Source organism: Nymphalis io, chromosome 1 (assembly GCF_905147045.1).
Source record: "Nymphalis io chromosome 1, ilAglIoxx1.1, whole genome shotgun sequence".
Taxonomy (NCBI): Eukaryota; Metazoa; Arthropoda; class Insecta; order Lepidoptera; family Nymphalidae; genus Nymphalis; species Nymphalis io.
This window is the reverse complement of record NC_065888.1, coordinates 5512102-5532168: the sequence shown is the minus strand read 5'-3', so window position 1 is coordinate 5532168 and position 20067 is coordinate 5512102. Positions and strand designations below refer to the sequence as shown.

At 31.5% G+C, this 20067-nt stretch overlaps 1 protein-coding gene and 2 non-coding genes across 3 annotated transcripts in view; 2 read left to right on the top strand and 1 right to left on the bottom strand.

The window, feature by feature from the left end:
- Positions 1 to 6207, top strand: part of LOC126769074 (tyrosine-protein kinase Drl) — a 32689-nt gene extending 26482 nt beyond the window's left edge. Inside the window, exons 3-6 of the mRNA XM_050487624.1 lie at positions 1652 to 2338; positions 2442 to 2755; positions 3054 to 3350; positions 3765 to 6207. Of these exons, the coding sequence (XP_050343581.1) occupies positions 1652 to 2338; positions 2442 to 2755; positions 3054 to 3350; positions 3765 to 3876 (1410 nt within the window). The 3' untranslated portion in view covers positions 3877 to 6207. The remainder of the gene's footprint in view (positions 1 to 1651; positions 2339 to 2441; positions 2756 to 3053; positions 3351 to 3764) is intronic.
- Positions 6208 to 7110: 903 nt separating this feature from the next.
- Positions 7111 to 7184, bottom strand: Trnat-agu (transfer RNA threonine (anticodon AGU)). Its single transcript has one exon. It is a non-coding gene; the product is annotated as a tRNA-Thr (tRNA).
- A 2944-nt stretch (positions 7185 to 10128) lies between these two features.
- Trnas-aga (transfer RNA serine (anticodon AGA)) lies at positions 10129 to 10210 on the top strand. Its single transcript has one exon. It is a non-coding gene; the product is annotated as a tRNA-Ser (tRNA).
- Positions 10211 to 20067: the final 9857 nt, after the last annotated feature.

Genomic DNA, 20067 nt, shown 5'->3' with positions numbered 1-20067 from the left:
TGAATTCGATAAACTTGTATCAATAAAAACATCTGCCTTTTAGAGCGTTATTCAAACAAGTTAATTACGACAAGTCCGTATCGTGCTAGATGGTGAGGTTCCGTAGTTTTGCAAGTTACACAAATATAATATGATAGTGGTATACAAATATTATAACTTGCTTAAGCGTAATAGATATTTCCCAGATCCCAGTAATTTATTATAATGTTTTATTTAATACCAGTCTATTTGTTTTAAATTATATTAAAAACTATGTTAAAAAACTAGCATCGTTGAAAATTCAAATTATTTTGAAAACACATTTCTTAGATTAAATTTTTTTTAGTTTTTAAAAAAACATTTAAGTTACGATAAAGTTTCCATTGACATACATAATTTTTCCCTCTCTATTGATATATTTATTTTCATAAGGTTACGTAGGTTTACTTTAAGTTACAGACGTAATGAGATCGACGGACAGAAAATGACTACGGACCCTTAACAAGTAACAAAGTAGAATATTTCTGATTCGATCGCGTTCTGGGTATGCAATTGAGCGAGCCACGAAAGAAGAATTTTTTTTTAAAGATTCTTTAAATGGTTAAGAGCGCGCAAATTTGCCATAAAACCATAAATGAAAGCATCGTTCGTACAGACAGAAAATCTTAAGATGCTAAGCATCTGTATACGGAACAATTATTCAACTTTTGATACGAGTGCCGGGTGCCTGCAGATACCTTCTATATTATCTATGTATCTACGAAAAGGAATATAGTTATTTAACAGTTGTACATGTAAAACGAAAAAGTATAAACCTGTAAAGAAACTACTAGTTAGATCGTGTATCTCAAATCCGAGCGCCGATCTAAGGCGATAATAATTGTATTCGGTTTGTTCGTTTGTTGTAAGTCGGCGCCTTTGACTACACAGCAAATGTTTATTAAACGGTTACTCGCCGCGATGAGAGGTTACTATTGTCCGAGCCGCCTCCCGAGTGATAATGTTTAATTAGAGGCCACGGTGTCGCACCTACGTTTACGAGCGTTCGCATGCCTGATGAAGGCAAAGGGCCCGCGGCGAAACTGTTTGCCTATTTGTTTTATAATTCATGTGCCGCGCCACGATTAGGTAGATTGTAATGAGGGTGTTGAGGTACATGCGGCTCGTTGCGCGGTAAAATGAATGTTTTTTTTACGACTAACAATGTTTGTTTTGTGATAGGAAAGCCTTCGCAATAAAAGTACTGTTTAATGTTTTAGATTTACAGTTCGATTATAGATAGGTGACACAAATCCAAAGTCGATAGAAGGTTAAGGTTATTATAGGCACCATATACGTCCGTGATCACGCGATGGATCACCGACATTTGATCCGCTTGACATGGCTGTGGGTCGTATCGTTTAGGTTCGCCCGTCTGTCCGTCAATCGCAGTGATACAGTTATATCGTGATATGTTGGGCCGTTAGGTACGCACGATCATTTATTGCTGCCTTTTAGGGGAAATGTGTCATCGTATTTGCTTTCAAATTTTATGTTATGCATATAAAATAAAGTTTAGATTATAGATTCAAGAAAATATTTAAATACATTTACTTACAAATAGATATATTTGTAAAATACAAGATTAAAGGGCTCAATGTTATATTGATAAATTTATCTCTTGTTGTTGCAGTTACCATATATATTACACGTAGACTTGGGAAAAAACGAAGAAGTATTACATACGCCAACGTTTAATATTTCAAGCACGGGTTTTGTGCCTACGGAACCACAAACTTGGAGAGTAGATTTACCATGTACGGGCACAGTTTCCGCCGAAGTGGCCGTCACCATATCTCTCAACGTGTCCACCGGTTCCTCTTCGACCGCATTGCTTTTCCGACGACGAAAAATATGTCTAAAAGAAGCTCATAGGCCAGCTGTAAGAGTAGATAGTGTGCCGCATGCAGCGACTTCTGCTGATATATTCTATGCAGGCGCAGGCTGTGCTGGGGGTGCACTTTTAATCGCTGCTGTTGCTGCTACAGCGTGCAGGGTACGGGCGAGAAAGCTTCGCAGAGCACGAAGTGATGAGCAAGATGGTCATGCATTTCTACCTGATTCTTCTTGTAAGTCTGCCGCTAGTTACACTAGCTATCGACGACCCACTTCTCTACCCGCTGCAGCAGCGGAGGAAAGAGCTAGAGATTTACAACAGAGAATAACAGAATTGACAATTCAAAGATGTCGGGTTCGATTGCGATCAGTGGCAATGGAAGGGACGTTTGGTAGAGTATATAAAGGAACGTATGCCGATGAAGAGGGTAGAGAGCAAGAAGTTCTAGTGAAGACTGTAGCTGAACATGCGTCTCAAGTTCAGGTAAGTCACTATAAGTATTAACAAAATTATGTATATGATGACAATACGAAACGTCAAGTAAAATTTTGTACGACTGCTTTAGTTAATTCATTTTTTTCTATAGGTTTCACTTTTACTCCAAGAAGGCTGTATGCTGTATGGACTTCATCACGAGCGCGTCTTGTCTGTACTCGGTGTCAGTATCGAAGATCAAACTGCTCCATTCTTACTCTACCCCTGGAGTGTTACCTGGAGGAATTTAAAGCAATTCCTGCTAGCATGTCGAGGAGTTAGTTTCGGAGTAGCAGCAAACGGACCGCCTCCACCACCACTGACTACACAACATGTTGTCAGGATGGCATTACATGCGTTGGATGGCTTAGCCTATTTACACTCTCAGCACGTTCTTCATAAGGACATCTCAGCAAGAAATTGCATGTAAGTATTAAATTCATATATTATATAATATATATTTTATATATATGTATGTAGGGCTTACACCCACTACGATTAAACGCGAGCTGTTTAGGATTAACTGAAAACGCCAAACAGCGTACTAACACGCACAGTGGCTCGAGTTTTTGCTTAATTTATTTAATTTTCACGATAATGGATACTGGCGAGCAAAGTATTGCAGTTGCAAACGTTGTCAACTCCTAATGCCGATTTTTAGAACCCTTAGGTCATATAATTAATTTAATGTTATTTATATTTCGAATTCGATTTTTGTTAACAGTGTGGACGAAAATCTTCGAGTGATGATAGCAGATAACGCGCTGTCACGCGATCTTTTCCCCGGCGACTATCATTGTTTGGGCGACAACGAGAACAGGCCGATCAAATGGTTGGCTCTTGAAGCATTATCAAAGAAGCAATTCAGCCCCTCATCGGATGTATGGGCACTTGGAGTATTACTATGGGAGCTGACAACTTTGGCTCACCAGCCGTATGCTGAAGTAGATCCGTTTGAAGTTGCTGCATATCTACGGGACGGTTACCGGTTGCAGCAGCCAGCGAATTGTCCGGACGAACTGTAAGTACAAATTGAAAGATTTATAACAAAATTAAAAATATATATTATTAAGATTAATCGTTTGTTGTCTTCTAGATGATTCAGGGCTTTATTTACAAGTCATAATTATGGGGTTATTAGTTAAAAAATTCAGTGTCTCCTTCTTTTCAAGATCAAATCAATGATAACAAAAACAGAGAAATCAGTCTTGAAAAACTCGCTAAATACCGTTTATAAGTATAATAAGTATTTAATTTTAGCTGTAATATTAATAAAGTGTAGCACTGAACCGTGCTTGGACGTTTTTATCACACCCACGCCATGCCAAAAAAATCGCTTCACACACATAAATATTATGCCAAATTCTTTCACGTAGTTTAAGGTTTTCATATACTTGAAAATAAATATGTATTATTATTATGTTTTCCTTCCTAGATTCGCTGTAATGGCTTACTGCTGGGCGATGTCTCCTGACGACCGACCCACTTTGCCGCAACTACAAATTTTCCTACGAGACTTCCACACACAGTTAACGAGATTCGTCTAAGACATTCCTTACATTAAAAAAAAAAACAATCCAAAGACAATAATATACATAATTAGTGAAATAGTGAGAAAAAATTTAGTGGACATAAAAGAGGCCTTAATACATGCCCATAGTGACATTCTATCAAGAATTTATAGTGACGAGTATTAAAATGAGCGCGGAGATGAGACTGATTTAATGATGATTATTGAATTGTAAATTATCGTTCGTATATCACGTTCGTTACATATGTTTGTTTCTATTTCGTCAACGATTTCACCGACAATAAAACGCGAAGCTTTCACAATATGCAATAATTTTTTTGCCCCGGGAAAGAAATGAATCAACTTTACGATCGGTCTGTGTCAGTTTCTTAAAAAGAAAAAAATTGCATAATGTTTATGCTTTTCTATACAAATAGCTCGTTATGACGTTATAGAAATAAAAATTTGTGGCAATTATATAATGTGTATTGTAATTATTTAAAACCTCACTACTGCCATATTAGGATAAAGGAATATATGTAAATATTGTTAGTTTAAACATTTAAATACGTATATTGAATGTGCCTCGGACTTTATGAAATATATAGAATTTTATTAATGTTCTGTTGATGTATTGAAGTTTTCGATAATGTCTGTATTTGAATTTTTAATACTTTGTTTCGATAAAATTGTAAAATAAATGACATTAAATGTAAATTTTTCACTGTGACCACATTATTTTTTCAAAATAATTCATTGTCAACTATTCTTATCCCTACTATTATTAACGATTGTGTAGCAATGGTAATTATAAAAAATAATAATGAAACATACGGGGAATTACATAAACATCGAACTTATACTTTTATAAGATCACTTGTATTAAAATTAGTATTAAAATTACTTATGCAACGAAAAGGCGATTTATTTAAATTTATATTGGTATCAGTAAAGTGCCAAAAATTAAAAGAATTATCTCTCGCTTTGTGCCAATGTATCATCCAACCACATATTACAGATAAATCGTATCGTTTAACAGTTTAGTCGGATTGCCATTAAGTAACGAAAATTACCCATATCCTTACAAATATATATCGATTAAAATTCGAATGATTCATCTAAAAATTTAATCGATTAAAAACCGAAATTATAATAATCTATGAATAACAATTAAACAAAGACTAAACTATTGACCGATTTAAATTTAGAACTGAAATTTTAATATCATACGATTAATACCAGCAAGACGATTTCAAACGATATTGAAGGCCTAACAAGTTCTGCTACTGATTATTTTGACATTTAACACTGAATTAATTATAAGATACTATTTGTGTTGCATTACAACTATAATATCCATTTCAAATAGCATGGGTACTGTGATATTTGATCAATAACATCTCACGCGTGTTGTATTCCGAAACAAAAAAAAAACTCGATTTTAAATTACATTTTAAATCATATTCTTTATTCTACGTAATTACACATTTAAAATAAAACAAAGTGAATGCTTGCCTTTTAAAGCAGTCTTGTCAGTACACAATTAAGTCGTTAAATATATAATATTTCTTAATAAGAATTAATAAAAAATAAAATTAACGTTTTCTTTTTAATTGTTGTAACAATTACAATTACTCATACATTTTTATAAAGTGTTATGTTAGAGCTGTGAAAATTTTTATTCTCCGTGAGTTGGACACGAATATTAAAAATTGTTTAATTTTTTTTTAATTTGATTGTTTTATTGATTTGGCAATTCACGTCGGGTATTATTTGTTCTCGACGTTAGAATATGACGATGATAAATAAGTGATGATTTTATATAAATTAAATTTGTTTTGTTACCAAATTATTGTCATAAAATCGATTTTTTTTCATTATAAATTTGCAAGTAATCGTTTTTCACCAAACGATCTAGAAACATCAAGTTCCAAAAGTCACCTTATCTATGCTATAAGAAAAAGAGTACAGCGAATTTTTTTTTTATAAAATTATTATTTTCGAGAAATTAAATTTAAATATTTTTTATAATCTTTTGGAATGTGTCAAATGTTTGACACTTTGTGCATTTGAATTAACTCCATTTTTGTTAATACTGATTCAGAAATTAACGAAACAGTATTGTTATTTCGTAAGTAAAATAAAGTATTGACTTAAAAATAAATAAACAATAATAGGAAATCAAATTTTAGATAAGGTTGTAAGCGCTAGATTTTCCATTTGTCAACAATTAATGTGACATGACATTAATATGACTGTATCTGTAATTCTTGTATCTTCGAGTAATTTGTACATTACTTAAGACAGCTGTTATAAATATTAAATAGATTTGTATATTTGTAAATACTGTGCAAATGATATGTCAATATACGAGTGAAAAATATTCATGTTTTTCTTGCCCTTACGTATTTTATCCATATGCCTTAGTTCGTATTTATCTAATTTCATTAAAATAATTAAAACATTAAAGTTAAAGAGACAAAGTCATGGGTAGTTAGGTGGATGATATAATTAAAGGCATCTTCAAAAACTTCCCTTACCCTTCCATTTTCATCTACAGGTCCATTCCCTTTTTTAATCTAAGGCTCATGTTTATGAAATCTTAAAAATAAAAATAATAAACGGTAGTTTTACTGTGTATACTACTTATACGAACACTTTACGTCGTACATTTTTACAATTTAGTAATGCTTTCAGTTCCAAATATAAATGTATCCGGTTAAAAAAAACTATCAGTTGCACAATCAATCAAAATAAATGCAAAAGTAAATTTTTATCAAAACTTGATGGATACAACAAATCGCACGTTTTAAAATGTTTTAGAAATATTGCAGTGCAGTTATGGTTTGACATGAGATTTTGTCACTAGTTTTATAGTATTACTACTAGGATTTTATAAAACATTCACTAAGATTTATTAAATAATTTAAGATTTATAAAATCCTGAATGCTGGGCTCACCTCTCGTTTTTTTTTTCGAGAAGAAAGTTTTTAGCGTATTCCACCACGCTGCTGCATTGCGGGTTGGTAGATACACATGGCAGATTTTGATCCGCCACATGCAGGTTTCATCGCGGTGTTTACCTTCACCGCCGAGCACGAGATGTATTATAATCACAAACACAAATTACTGTAGTAAATAAACTGATGTCAACTCGAGGCGCCTCTAAAGTTAAAGTGTAAGTGTGACGTTGATATCATTTAAGTGTGTGAAATGCTTGCAATAAAAATAAAAGTAAATAACAACATCAAAAATTTTCAAGATATCATATAGGCCCCGGCGAGATTCGAACTCACGATCTCCTGTTTACTAGACAGGCGCTTTAACCAACTAAGCCACGGCGCCTCTATATTGATCAACGAAATAAGCAATCACGTATTTGTTTTTTCTTTAATTATAGATTTAAGATCTGTTTTATATTGAGTAGGTATTTATCATTAAAATAAATTAATCATACAATACCATAAATAATAATGTTCTTTAAGCACCGTCGTAAGTTCGTGACTAAAAATACATGTCGTAGAAAACAGGTTTGATATACTAAATTTAAAAGCAAGAAACATAATATATTCCACTTTATTACCACTATCTAATATGTTAGAACTTTTAATCACTAACTTTGCTTGTATTTCCTTATATTTTAATTTTTCTATTTATTCAGTCAAATAAATACATATATTTAAGAATTTCGCTATATATTCTTATAAAAGATTATTAAGTTTAATAGAAAATACTATGGCTTTATGCAAGCCCGTCTGGGTAGGTACCACATTTATCTCACACTCATCTAATAGTTTACTGCCAAAGATCAATAAAGAAAGATTATTTATGTTGTATTAGTGATAATAACTAGCTAGATTATTTGAATTTGTGTTTATTTAATAACTTGCTTTTATATAATGACGCGAAGGTATGTCATAAGACAGCATGAAAGAGGAAGAAATGCCATTTCACACTATATTGACCTGCACAAGTGACTGCTCGGGTAATTTTCGCTTCAACGATGACGCTCTAAGCTAGAGGGGACTTGAAGAATGACTTCCGACAGGAGTTGGTTTTATAAAATTGACCGCTTCTATATAGGTTGTGATAATCAATAAATAAACGCGGACACCGCGTTCTCTAACAAACAACCAAACGGACAATTGGTAGTAGGTATTTATGTATTGTTATAAAGATAAAATACATATTAAAAAATCGATTATTGAGTTAGCTTATCTTATCTATTAGATTAATATTCTTTAGACGTGCGAACTAGAATCCAATTTTTTTGCTTTAATATTGCGCTGTATTTTTTACTGTTTTCGAAACAATGAGCAAGTTCTTGAGAAGATGTTGACCATTCCATTGTGTATAGAAATATAAAGTGGTTTATTGCATATTTGTAAACAAGGTGATTAAAAACATGATTGTAATAATCGTTGTAATAGCTTTGATGTATAGGCGTTAATGTGAATATTCGCGACGTAAAGGAATTTATAGAGAACATTTAACGCGTCATGCAATGTTCGATCTTATAACATAGATATTTTCATGTCCTTAATACTATATATTAGGTAATAAATAATAAGTAAAACAACACGATTGTACAGATTATTATCAATACAATTCATTATTAACGAACCTAAAGTGATGGCTGGCGCTTGTATGAAGTCATATACCCAGGTACGTTACATTTGTGTAAATATGTGGGGACTAAGAAATGTTTTAAATAAAACAATTAAATATTTTTCTTATACATAAAAATAGTTTTTATTAATAATAAAGTTAAATAAATATTATAATAATTATTAAAAAAATATGTAAACCAATTGCAAAAATTATAATAGGTGAAAAAAAAAGTTCTTTTTTCACACATTTAAGTGTCATCAATATTTTAATACTCGAAAGGAACAGTTTTTCTACCTACTCCCATTTTTTTAAATTATTTAACGATTGATACATAATCGTATATAACATTGAATAATTTTAAATACCCTTTAGATTACAATTTTATTCATTTATTTATTAAGGCATTCTTACAGAATATACATTGTCACGAGCACGATTCAAATAATATATAACTTAATACTATTCCACTTACAAAATCACAAGATAATATTAAATTAAACTAATTAGGATGCAATTTTATGTGTTAAATTAAAAAAAAAAAATATTTTGTCATACGGTAACAATATACTAAATAACTTAACAATACATTAAAAAAAAACATATTGTCTATTATATGTCTCGGTAGTTGGTTGTATTTGTAAACAATCCCATCGTGTCTCAGGTCTAGTATATTATTGTATTCTTTGCGTCCCACTATAATAACGGATTGAGTACTAGTTTTTTATTGGAGTTATGGCAATTGGCCAGGAGTTCCACATACTCCGACACCTACGAACGTGGGAAATACGTAAATATAATTTTCAGCATAGAAAGTATGTTTGTAATTTAACTAAAATTGTTTCCCAGTAATTTTACTAATTTACAACGGCTACGATACGTTACCGATTCAATTACTTACAAAAATTAACCTCAGTTTAACCGTAATATGGGGCTATTTCTACTAACTTACAATGATTACGATACATTATCGATTCTATTCCGATCCAACTTACTACAACAGGATCGTGGTGTTAGTAGAATAGGAAAACGGTTAAACAGCAAATTCGATGCAATAAATTGACAAATTCTTAGTAGAATTGTATCCCTCACCTTTGATATATACATATATATAGCAAATTGAATGTTTGATTTGCAAGTTTTCGAAAGTTTACAATTTCGTTAAATTTATTAAAAGTTACGGTGCTATATAATAATAATAATATCCTATGACATTTTTTACACACGGCCATCTGATCCCAAATTAAGCTTGTACAGACCTTGTACTATGGAAACTAGACAACTGATATACTACATATACTATTTTTGTTTTGTAAATAAATATGTACTTATATAGATAATTACACCCAGACTCAGGACAAACAGACATGTTCAAAATTATACTATATTTATTTATGCATATGATTATAATTGCTTATTAAATACACTATTTATTGTATTGGTTATATTCTAAACGAATATTATACGTTAAAGTTAATGATTCAAATTTAAAATCAAAATCAAATCGACAGCCAATCATTGTCCACTGCTGAACATAGGCCTCTCCCATTTCAAATTTAATATTTAAATTCTATTAAATTATAAAATGTTATCATACTTGATATCTACTCAGTGGATTAAATTATTAATGACAGCAATTGCTAGTTATTTTAAGAAGCGTATTTTGGTTTCATCTGTTGTAGCAGTCGTGGCCGAGCGGTTAAGGCGTCTGACTAGAAATCAGATTCCCTCTGGGAGCGTAGGTTCGAATCCTACCGACTGCGAATATTTTTTATTTTCAATTTCCTTTTATGTTAAATATATCACGTATATACCCATTATCGAGACGTTTATATTCTCTAATATCGTTTTATGGTGGTCGTAACCCACTCGTAGATAAAAGGAGAATTTTATTGCTCGCATGGCCAATATTTGAGTACGCCGTTTCAATGCCCGATCATTTGATGTATTCCCATAAAAATTGCTTCATAGAGTACTAACAGTCAATAGGGAACTGTTATATTTGTTGATACTATAATTTTATATCGCTTATAATATGTTGGAGTTAACATAAGCATTTACATTTTTATGTATTCCTAGCAAATAAATTATACGCCTCTCGTGTAATGCGTACTGTTTTGGTCAAAATAAAATTTTGCGTTGCAAAAAACTTATATTTATAACTTAAATTTAATAAATATTATGTACTTGAAATAACACAATTTTGTGTGGTATAAGCATCTTCATATAAGAACATTTATAGCATTGTATTCACTGGAATGTGATTGATTGATTAAAATGTAAAAAATATTGATTAAAATTAAATAATGGATAAGTGAGGTGTCTGAGCTAATATTACTCTGTGGAAATATAAGGCAAGTCTGGCAGTTTTTATCATATTGCCCAAAAATGTAGGGCGTCTCTAATAATAAAAAAACTTGTGAAGAGGACATCGACCTTCTAATAGGTGGTTCCGTAAAACTTATATAATTTTTTAAAGTAAATAAAGTTAAAATGAAACGAAGTATATTTTCTAGAAATTCTTATACAACAATTAAAAACACAAAATTTTTGTTTTACTTATATCAATCATTATTCTTATTTGTTTTCTAACATAAATATATGTTTTCAAATATTATATTCAATTTATAAACATATTTTTTTCCTTAAATCATAATTATAAATATATATTGTACGTTTAAACTTTCACGATATCTTTAGTGCTGTAAGAACTTAAGAAGACGTAAGACAACCGAATTATGGCAATATACTATTTTGGTGCGTGTATTCTTGAAATGTTACAATAATTGTGGACAATATCGCTTATCACTTTCCGATATTTCACGATCGTTTCCTGCAGTTTCGAGTTTGTTTTTACAGAATAGCACTACTGTTATTCTATTATAAACATCAAACTTGGATTTTAATTCAGCAGCAACAGCAGTGTCTTTCAATTCCTTCGACTTGTCTGGGAAATAAATAAAAAAAGTAAAAATAATTGTAATTAATATTATTATATTATAAGCTTTATAAAAGGTACAAGTTTCTCAGACTAATTAATCGACTCGAATACTTTAACGATATAATTTTTTTTTAATAATAAGCGTAATACGTTGGTATTACACAGTCTTCGGTACCGTAGTATTCTACGGTTACGCATCTCTAAATATATCATATAAAGGGTCCGATCCCCTATTTATTTGTACACGATTAATTATCAAGAGTAATTAGCGGTAAAGTGCGACGTTTTATTATTATACCTGTTTAATTGTTTATGTCCAGCAACAAATAACGCTTAATGGGTGATCAATTCGACTGCTATGGTTCGCTAAGCCATTACGTTATGCATTTGTATTTATTGTTTAAGTTTTATTTATTGCGTTTACACTTGGGAAACGCGTGACCAAATGTAGAATTTTTTATTAGTGTATTCATTCAGGTCGGGACGATAAAAAGTAATTGAGATTCTCTGACGAAGATTCTCAGTAGCAGCCTGGAGAATGGAAGTTTTAAGTGTTTACACTCCCGTGCCTCGGAAAGCACGTAAAGCCGTTTTGAACCTGAACTTTTGCCGGTCGTGTCGGATTGTCGTCCCGTCAGTTATGAGAATGAGAGAATAGAGAATGCATGTGTGTTTGCACAAACACTTGTGCACTATATGTCCAGTGCGGTTGGCTGATTGGAAATTGGGCGCCGTGGTCGAAATCGGTCATCATCATCGTTTTTATCAATATAGAAACCATTTCCGTAACGTCAAAATATATCAAGAACAATAAATTATGTAGATTCATAATATAATTGATTATTATGGTAGAAATAGTTTGTGTATAAAATAAACTTTAAACACCAAGTTTTCGTCTACGCAAAGTCAATACGCTAGCATCATTCCTGGCGTTGGGTATTCGTTTGTATAATAGTAAGTCAATTAATTTGTATACTTTGAAAAAAGTGTTAGTACTTACTGAATATCTTTTGTATATCTTAATAATATAATATCTTTTGTAGCTGAGACTACTATTATTGTCCACATTGAATATAGCTAATAATAAAAGGACGATTTGAAATACTTGTACGAGCTATTTTATACTGTTAATTTCTCGCATAAGGAATTTTGATATTATCTGTGCAATTTTAACTCGTAATAAGCTTTTAAATATGGAAATGATTGTTTTTTGACATTCCTTTACGAAATCTTTTATGACACGGGGTCATAAAACAATTGAAATCAATATTTAAGTCAGAAGAAACCTAACGAAAATCTTTTAATATATTCGTTTATTAAAAAAAAAAAAAAACAAAAAAAAGTAATCATTATATTCTAATAAATTATTATTGTTTTTATAATAATACTTAATAAGAAAAATATTTGACTTCAATTTTAAAACTAGGTCATACTAATACAAATCTTTTGATATAAATAAGATAAAAGAAGATTCAGAAGTAATAATTTATCACCTGCGTCATAATAATTGCCAGCAATGGTGTATTGTTAATAAATAGAGCCATTCATTTCATGACTGAGCACATTTCGCGATCGCGATAAGCGTTCATGGCACTCCAAATTTCTGTATATTGTGGAGGAAACGGAGAATTTCAGAGTGGTGGCAATGAAGTTTTAGTTATGTGCTCAGTAGCGGGGGCAGTAATTACTGATCGGATTCTTTGTGGGGAGATACGGCATGCGCGGGGTAACGGCAACAAAATGAGAATTTCGGTGAGATTACGCGGCTTAGTTATCATGCTGAGAGATTGAGTAATCCCACTTATATAAACAATGTATACGTACAGAGAATAATGTAAAATTTTATCTTGTTTAATATAGTTTTTATATTATATTATTGTATGAGGAGTTAGTCAAGGAACTTAGGTCGCGTCAGAGCGTCACGGTAGCATGCGAAAGTACCGCTGGTTTTTTAGTGGGTATTCCGATGTTCGGGGCGCAATCGGCGCCTTGGACACCGACGAGCTCCACATACCCCCCACTTTTCCCGTAGGGGAAACGTGTAAGGCGTTGTTAAAAAAAGGAAATTAGGTCGCATTCAGAAAGTAAGGTTACCTTTATTGTTTGAGAGAAACTTAGACATGCTTATCCCTTAATCCGCGTCAAAGTGGTGTCATAATCCATATCTCTTTCCCATCCTAAGACGCTCAGTGGCTTTTTATTTTAATCTTCTATTTATTTTTATTTTAACAACCAAAACTCCACATACTTTAGTGTACTTTTTATTTTGATTGTTTAGTTTCATGTGCATATTTGATCTAAGTGTTTTATTTTCTGCATCGAATTGAAATTTTAGGATTACAATTAATCGCCTTCTTCGTTTTTTGGACCAGTGGTGTTCCTTGAAAGTTAATATTGATGGTATGTTCAACATTTATATGATAGCACTAAAAATTGCCTTTAATTACTTTTAATTAAAACTCTTAAATAGTTAATATTCTACACATTAATCGAAATTTAATCTGCTTGAGATTTTGAATTAATGGAAAAGATCCCGAGCGCAGTGAGCGTGAGGTTCTGAGCATGTAATCTCAAGGGACAGACGGAGAGACTTCACCGTCAAACAAAACAAATGAATTGGAATTAAATTGTCGCCCTTAATCCCATTTCGGAAGACTAACAATGACTTTATGCGATTATTTTGCGAAGGGATATTGTATTATATGTACGTAATGAAAGTCTGAGGTTTATTCAAAAGATTTAAACACTGACAAACATAATCAAAATTTGGTTGAAAGAATCAAAACCGATTTTAATAATGTTAAATATTACAAAAGATATTTTTAACTTAATACTTACAAAGCAAAACTCTTGGATCTTAAAAAATATATTTTAAAATAAATATGCCAACATTTTAATGATAAGTCTATATTCTGACTTTTATAAGTATGATACTATAAGAATTCGATGCACTACGATTTCTTCATAGGATCGGTGACACTTTGCAAAGCATACTTTAACTATTATGATTTAAAAAATATAACGTGTATTTTATTATAACAGGGCGACCGCTAGCCAAATGAATACACGCATGTTATACTCTTACGTTTTAATATAATAATGACAGATAAGAAAAACTTATAAGCCGATGAGATTTTTGCTTCTTCTATTTAAGAGTCGATATTGGATTTTCATTATGCTGAATAACTAAAATGAGTTTCACCGTATCTATTGTCGTATTTTCTGCCACTCTAAAAGTATGGCTTTCGTTGAGTACTGCTTTAAGTACTGAAATTTGAAATTATGTTATCAATGAAAGGTTAAATTAAATTTAATAAATTATAGTATAAAATAACTCTTTAAAGTTACAAAAATTAAAGATACAAATCTATTTTAAATTATACAAGCTTTAAAGTAATATATATTTCCAGATTCTAAAAATTGATTAAAAAGACATTGGTTAATAACAGTTATTGACGTAATAGTCAACCAATGAGCATTCAGTATTTAGACAGATTACTAAATGACTTTGTACGTTCTAAAATAGATGTTAGTATTTTAAATAATTATCAACAATCAGTTGGTGATGTAAATGCACGAATTTAATTTAAAATATAAGCAGAACAAACATTTGTGTAGTAATTGTGTTGTATTAAAGGAATAAAAAATATAAGAACAATCTAGGTATCCGCAAGATTTTGTTTTGTTGTTTTTATAAAAACGCAAATAAGAAAGAACTCCACTTGCGAGCGCTTAAATTTTTCTACGAGAACTTTTAAACGATAAATTATAAAGTTCAACGTTCAACGAGAAAAACAATGAGGAAAATAGGGTATGGAATCTTATAAAATTCTCTCACTTTTAACGGATGTAGGAGAAAGGGAGGGGGGGGGGGGGGGGCGTTTGTTACGTAATCTGTCGTCACGGATGATTGATGGGAGGCTTGCTCGTTACATGATATGATAAAATGTAGACATATTCTCACAAAATGCTGAAGGATTATCTTTCACAATTTCAAATCCATTTATTGTCTGTTATTTGGGAATAATAAAAAAATAAATTTGGCATAAAATTATGGCTGCTGTGTAAATCAAATATTCTATTAGCTTAAAACGTTATTTAGAAGTTGGGACTAATATTATCTGCTAATATTGTACGTACTAACATTCATTATTACTATGCATATAATTTATACAAGATTATATGAACGATAAACGGGTGTTTAGTGACTATTCGTTGATCTTTATATATTATACATTTAATTGTATTAAGATAAAAAAAGTATAGTTTGTATTAGTCCCACAGCTGGGCTAAGGGCAACCTTGTTGGTTAGCTTCTAAATACACATAAATTGATTGATAAATAAAATTATGAAGTAAAAGACTCTTTTTAAAATAAGGTTTACTTAAACCATGTATATGTACGAAGTATATTAGATTGTTTAGTCATCATCTATAATAATACATCGTCATCACTAGAAGCTAAAAAATTTGACCCACACTTAAAATAACATGTTAAATTAAGGCTTGTAAGAAGTATGTACATTACATTTAATTGACGCTTTAAAAGTGCTTGCAAAAGTGTACTCCATAAAGTATATCTTGGTTTAATTTTCTACAAAACTATTGTAAAGGTAAAATAGGTAACAATAGACAAAAATATTATAATGAATACGTTACAAAACTCAGTCATGCTAAATAAAGTGATATTTGAATGAACATAAAAAATATATAAAAACTATTTTGCGCAATTGTAAATGATATTCCACTAAGGTAAGACTCCAGTCGCGACACTATGATAGATTGCGCCAACATCAGGTGCAGTAATCAATCATTCCTGGTTTTAATCAATTTATCCAGCCATATATAAAATTGTATGAGATTTATTATTTCTTGTCCCTCTGGCGGTTAAGCGATACTCTAAAGTGTTAATTCAGATGATGGATCGTAAACAATACCCACTGATGCGTTTGATAATTATACAATATTGAAAAGGGTAACGATTTAAATAGCATTTCAGCGCATAAATTTCTCTTCACAGGAAATTTTCAAGTTGTAATATCTTATTCCTTTCTGGTAAATTTCTTGATATTTACAAGTTATAATTGTACAATAATAATAAACAGAATCGCGCCTGGGTATTGTTACCGTTGCGTACATTCAATTTATATACGTATAATTTATATATATCACTTAAATAAGCTACAACTATACATTGTTATCGTTAATCTGTGAACTTTAGACGTAATTACATATTATAATTTCGCCATGAGACTGAGACATGAGTTTTTGGGGAAGCAATATTTGGAACTAATATCCTCCATTTCCATTTTTGGTTATTGTTATGATCACTGTAATTGGTTTTATTATTTGGTTTGTACTCTTTTTAACTGTTTTTTTATCATTATATACAATTTCTTAAATAATTATAATGAGAGATCGAACCAGCAGTTGTGGTAGATGGAACCGGATATCAAGTCAGTTCCGTTTTTCGAAAATTTGATCTAGATACTTATATAGGTACCTATGAGAGATACAAAAACATCAAACTCATAATTATGTTAACTATTTTTGACTTTATTCACATTTTGTCATTCGTGTAAAACTCCACTTTTGTCTATAGGTATGTCGGATACGATATAAAAATATCGTATCCGTCGATTTACCAATAAATTCAGTCTGTATGACTGTTACAACATAAACTTGAAGCTAATATACAGCATGTATAATTATTTCAATATTTAAACGAAGTTGAGGATTACATTGAAACAACATTGCTTAAAATAATTTAGTTTCTGTATATACATTAAATTTTGACAATCTTTCGAAGTATGTATGTATAGTAGTATGTATGTACAAAAATAAAAGAAATATAAGTTGTTTGAAGTGTCCCAAAGTTAATGTCATTTAAATCAGTCATCCAAAAGCCTTAACTTCTTTTTCACTGTCATCCATTATCACCATATTTGTTCGAATATAAAGGTGACACTTCATTTTCTTTCACCCACGCCCTTTTAGCAAGCATCCCTTCAAGTTTGCATAATAAACGTCCGCTCTTCATGCTTCTCTGAATATTCGCAGGATTAAGGAAAGGGTTATTGGGAAGCTTTACATACAAGTCCCACGTTTTCAAAAGATGAGCAACTTGTATTCAAGACACCAATTTGAACTTGTTATTGGATCTTTTTTTTAAATATATTATAGGTAGGCGGACAAGCATATGGGCGACCTGATGGTAAATGTTCTCCAACGGCCTTAGACATTGACATTATAAGAAATGTTAACCATCGCTTACATCGCCAATGCGTCACCGACCTTGGGAATTAAGATATTATATCCATTGTGCTTGTAATTACACTGGCTCACTCACCCTTCAAACCGGAACAAAACAATACTAACAACTACTGTTATGCGGTAGAATATCCGATGAGTGGGCGGTACCTACCCATACGAGCTTGCACAAAGCCCTACCACCATCTTTACGTACTATAAGAAACATCATCAGTAAATGTTCTAAGCGAATGATCTTGTGACTTGTATTTGTATATTATTGACGAGCCCTTGTAAACTTCTATAAAATAAGTCATTGAAAATTATCATATTTTTAGTATGTGTCATAGATGTGCACCTAAAAAGTAGGGGTGAATTTCGGTCACACGCGTTACTAGTAAAATTATATTTGTCATATTATGTAGTTTTGTTTTAATTTTGGTATAATAGCTATTGACGTTTGTTAGAGTAATTGTCCATTAAAATAGGCAGTCTGACGAATGGGCCACCTGAAGGGCCACAATTGAAAGGTGAATAAGCCAGTGAAACTACAGGCACACGAGACGATGTTATGTTTTAGTTTCCAAGGCATTAACGATGTAAGAAATGGTTAATATTTCTTACAGCGCCAATGGTGACCACTTTACATCAGGTGTCCCAGTTGTCCGACTGCCCATTTTATAAAAAATAAATTCTCATGTTCTTATATTTTAATTTGCCGTATTTTATCAAACATTATATATACATATCTTAGTTTTTTTTGTAGAAAAATGTACGTATAGAATCTATGTTTAGTATTATAATAGACATATTACGTTTTTAAAATAGCTAAATCTGTCGCATATGCTTTATCGATATTAATGAAAGGGAGACTGCTATTTTGTCGAATGCTATCTGAACTCAAATTTTTTCTTTTGTAATACTCATCATAGACTAGAAATGTTACGTTTCTAGTTTCTACGAATAGGAACGGCCATTTTCTATTTTCCAGACCTCATTAACCTAAAAACATAGCGTGCCAGGGGTACGTTAAATATTCTTGTAATCACTGCGAGTCTAGTTTTTAAATGGATTTTTATGCACATTAAATTTCTTTGTAACAAGTGTTCCTACATTTTTGGATTCACATTTAATATATGAATTGTTAAGACTCATATGGTTTCTAAAACCCGAACTTAGCAGAATGAAACAAAACTATATTCGTCTCATTGTACTACTGTTGCACTATATTATCCTATTTAAAATTAGTTGAATATAAATTTAGTTTTGTCTAGTTACCTAAACTAGTTCAAAAGTAAATGACAGAAAATTTTATAATATAATAAAAATTTTAATTCCCACATATAAAAAAAAAAACAAACATTCTAGATTGTAAGGCTCATATGGTTTTCAAATCATGACCTTAAAATAAAATAAAATTAAAGTCTTATTCATCATACATATTTTCCTATTTAAAATGAAAATTTGTTTGTAAAATTAAAATTAATGACAGAGTATATTATATAATATGCGACTTTTTTATGCATAGACTTTTAATTTCCAAATATGCCAAAAAATATAATGTAAAAGACTTAAAAGTTGTTCTAAATGTATTTCGCTAAATCTGCAGTATAAGTTCGAAGTTAATTTTGTGTACTTAGCTACTGCATGGTGTGGGTATGACGCGTAATTTCCTGAAGCTTGCAAGTCTGCAAGCTGACACTTCAGCTCGTGACGCTTAATATAATGCTCCGTGAGCTACGAAATATTTTATCTTAGACGTGAGTACAATACTGTGGCAGAACCTTGTCTCTGATATATATGTAAAGACAAATAAACAACCTCAATATCGAATTGAGGCGATATCATTGGTCGAGATCTTGAATAATCTATGGTATCGTGAAAAAATAGCGTCGAACTCCGCGAAGTTGTAAACGGAAAAGTTAAATTAAAGTGGTTAGTTAAGTAAAATAATGCCATATTATAAATAAAGGTATATTAATAAGGAGTGGTTTGTAGTGCATACTACAGGAAAACTATTAGCAAATCGCATGGAATATTCATAAATCTAAGGTTTGTTTATCTTTACCTCTTCTTCTATTGGAATACGGTATACATATTATTAAGTCACACTTAAAATGTTGTTGTTTATATTTCCTTTAAACATGGTTGTTGACACTTATCCTCAAAATGTATATAACCGCCTAACTGTGACATCAATTCCATTGCGAACAAAGAAATTTGGCAACTCCTTTCTTTGTCGCACTTCCAAAAAATGGAATTCCTTACCAGCTCACGTGTTCCCCTCCTCTTACAACCCGGGTTCCTTCAAACGAGGCGTGAAGAGGCATCTTGCGGGCCGGCAAGGCGAAGGCGGCTAGTGCAGAACGTTTTTCCCATCTGTACTGGCCGTCGTCGCGTTTGGACTCTACTACCACTTACCATCAGGTGG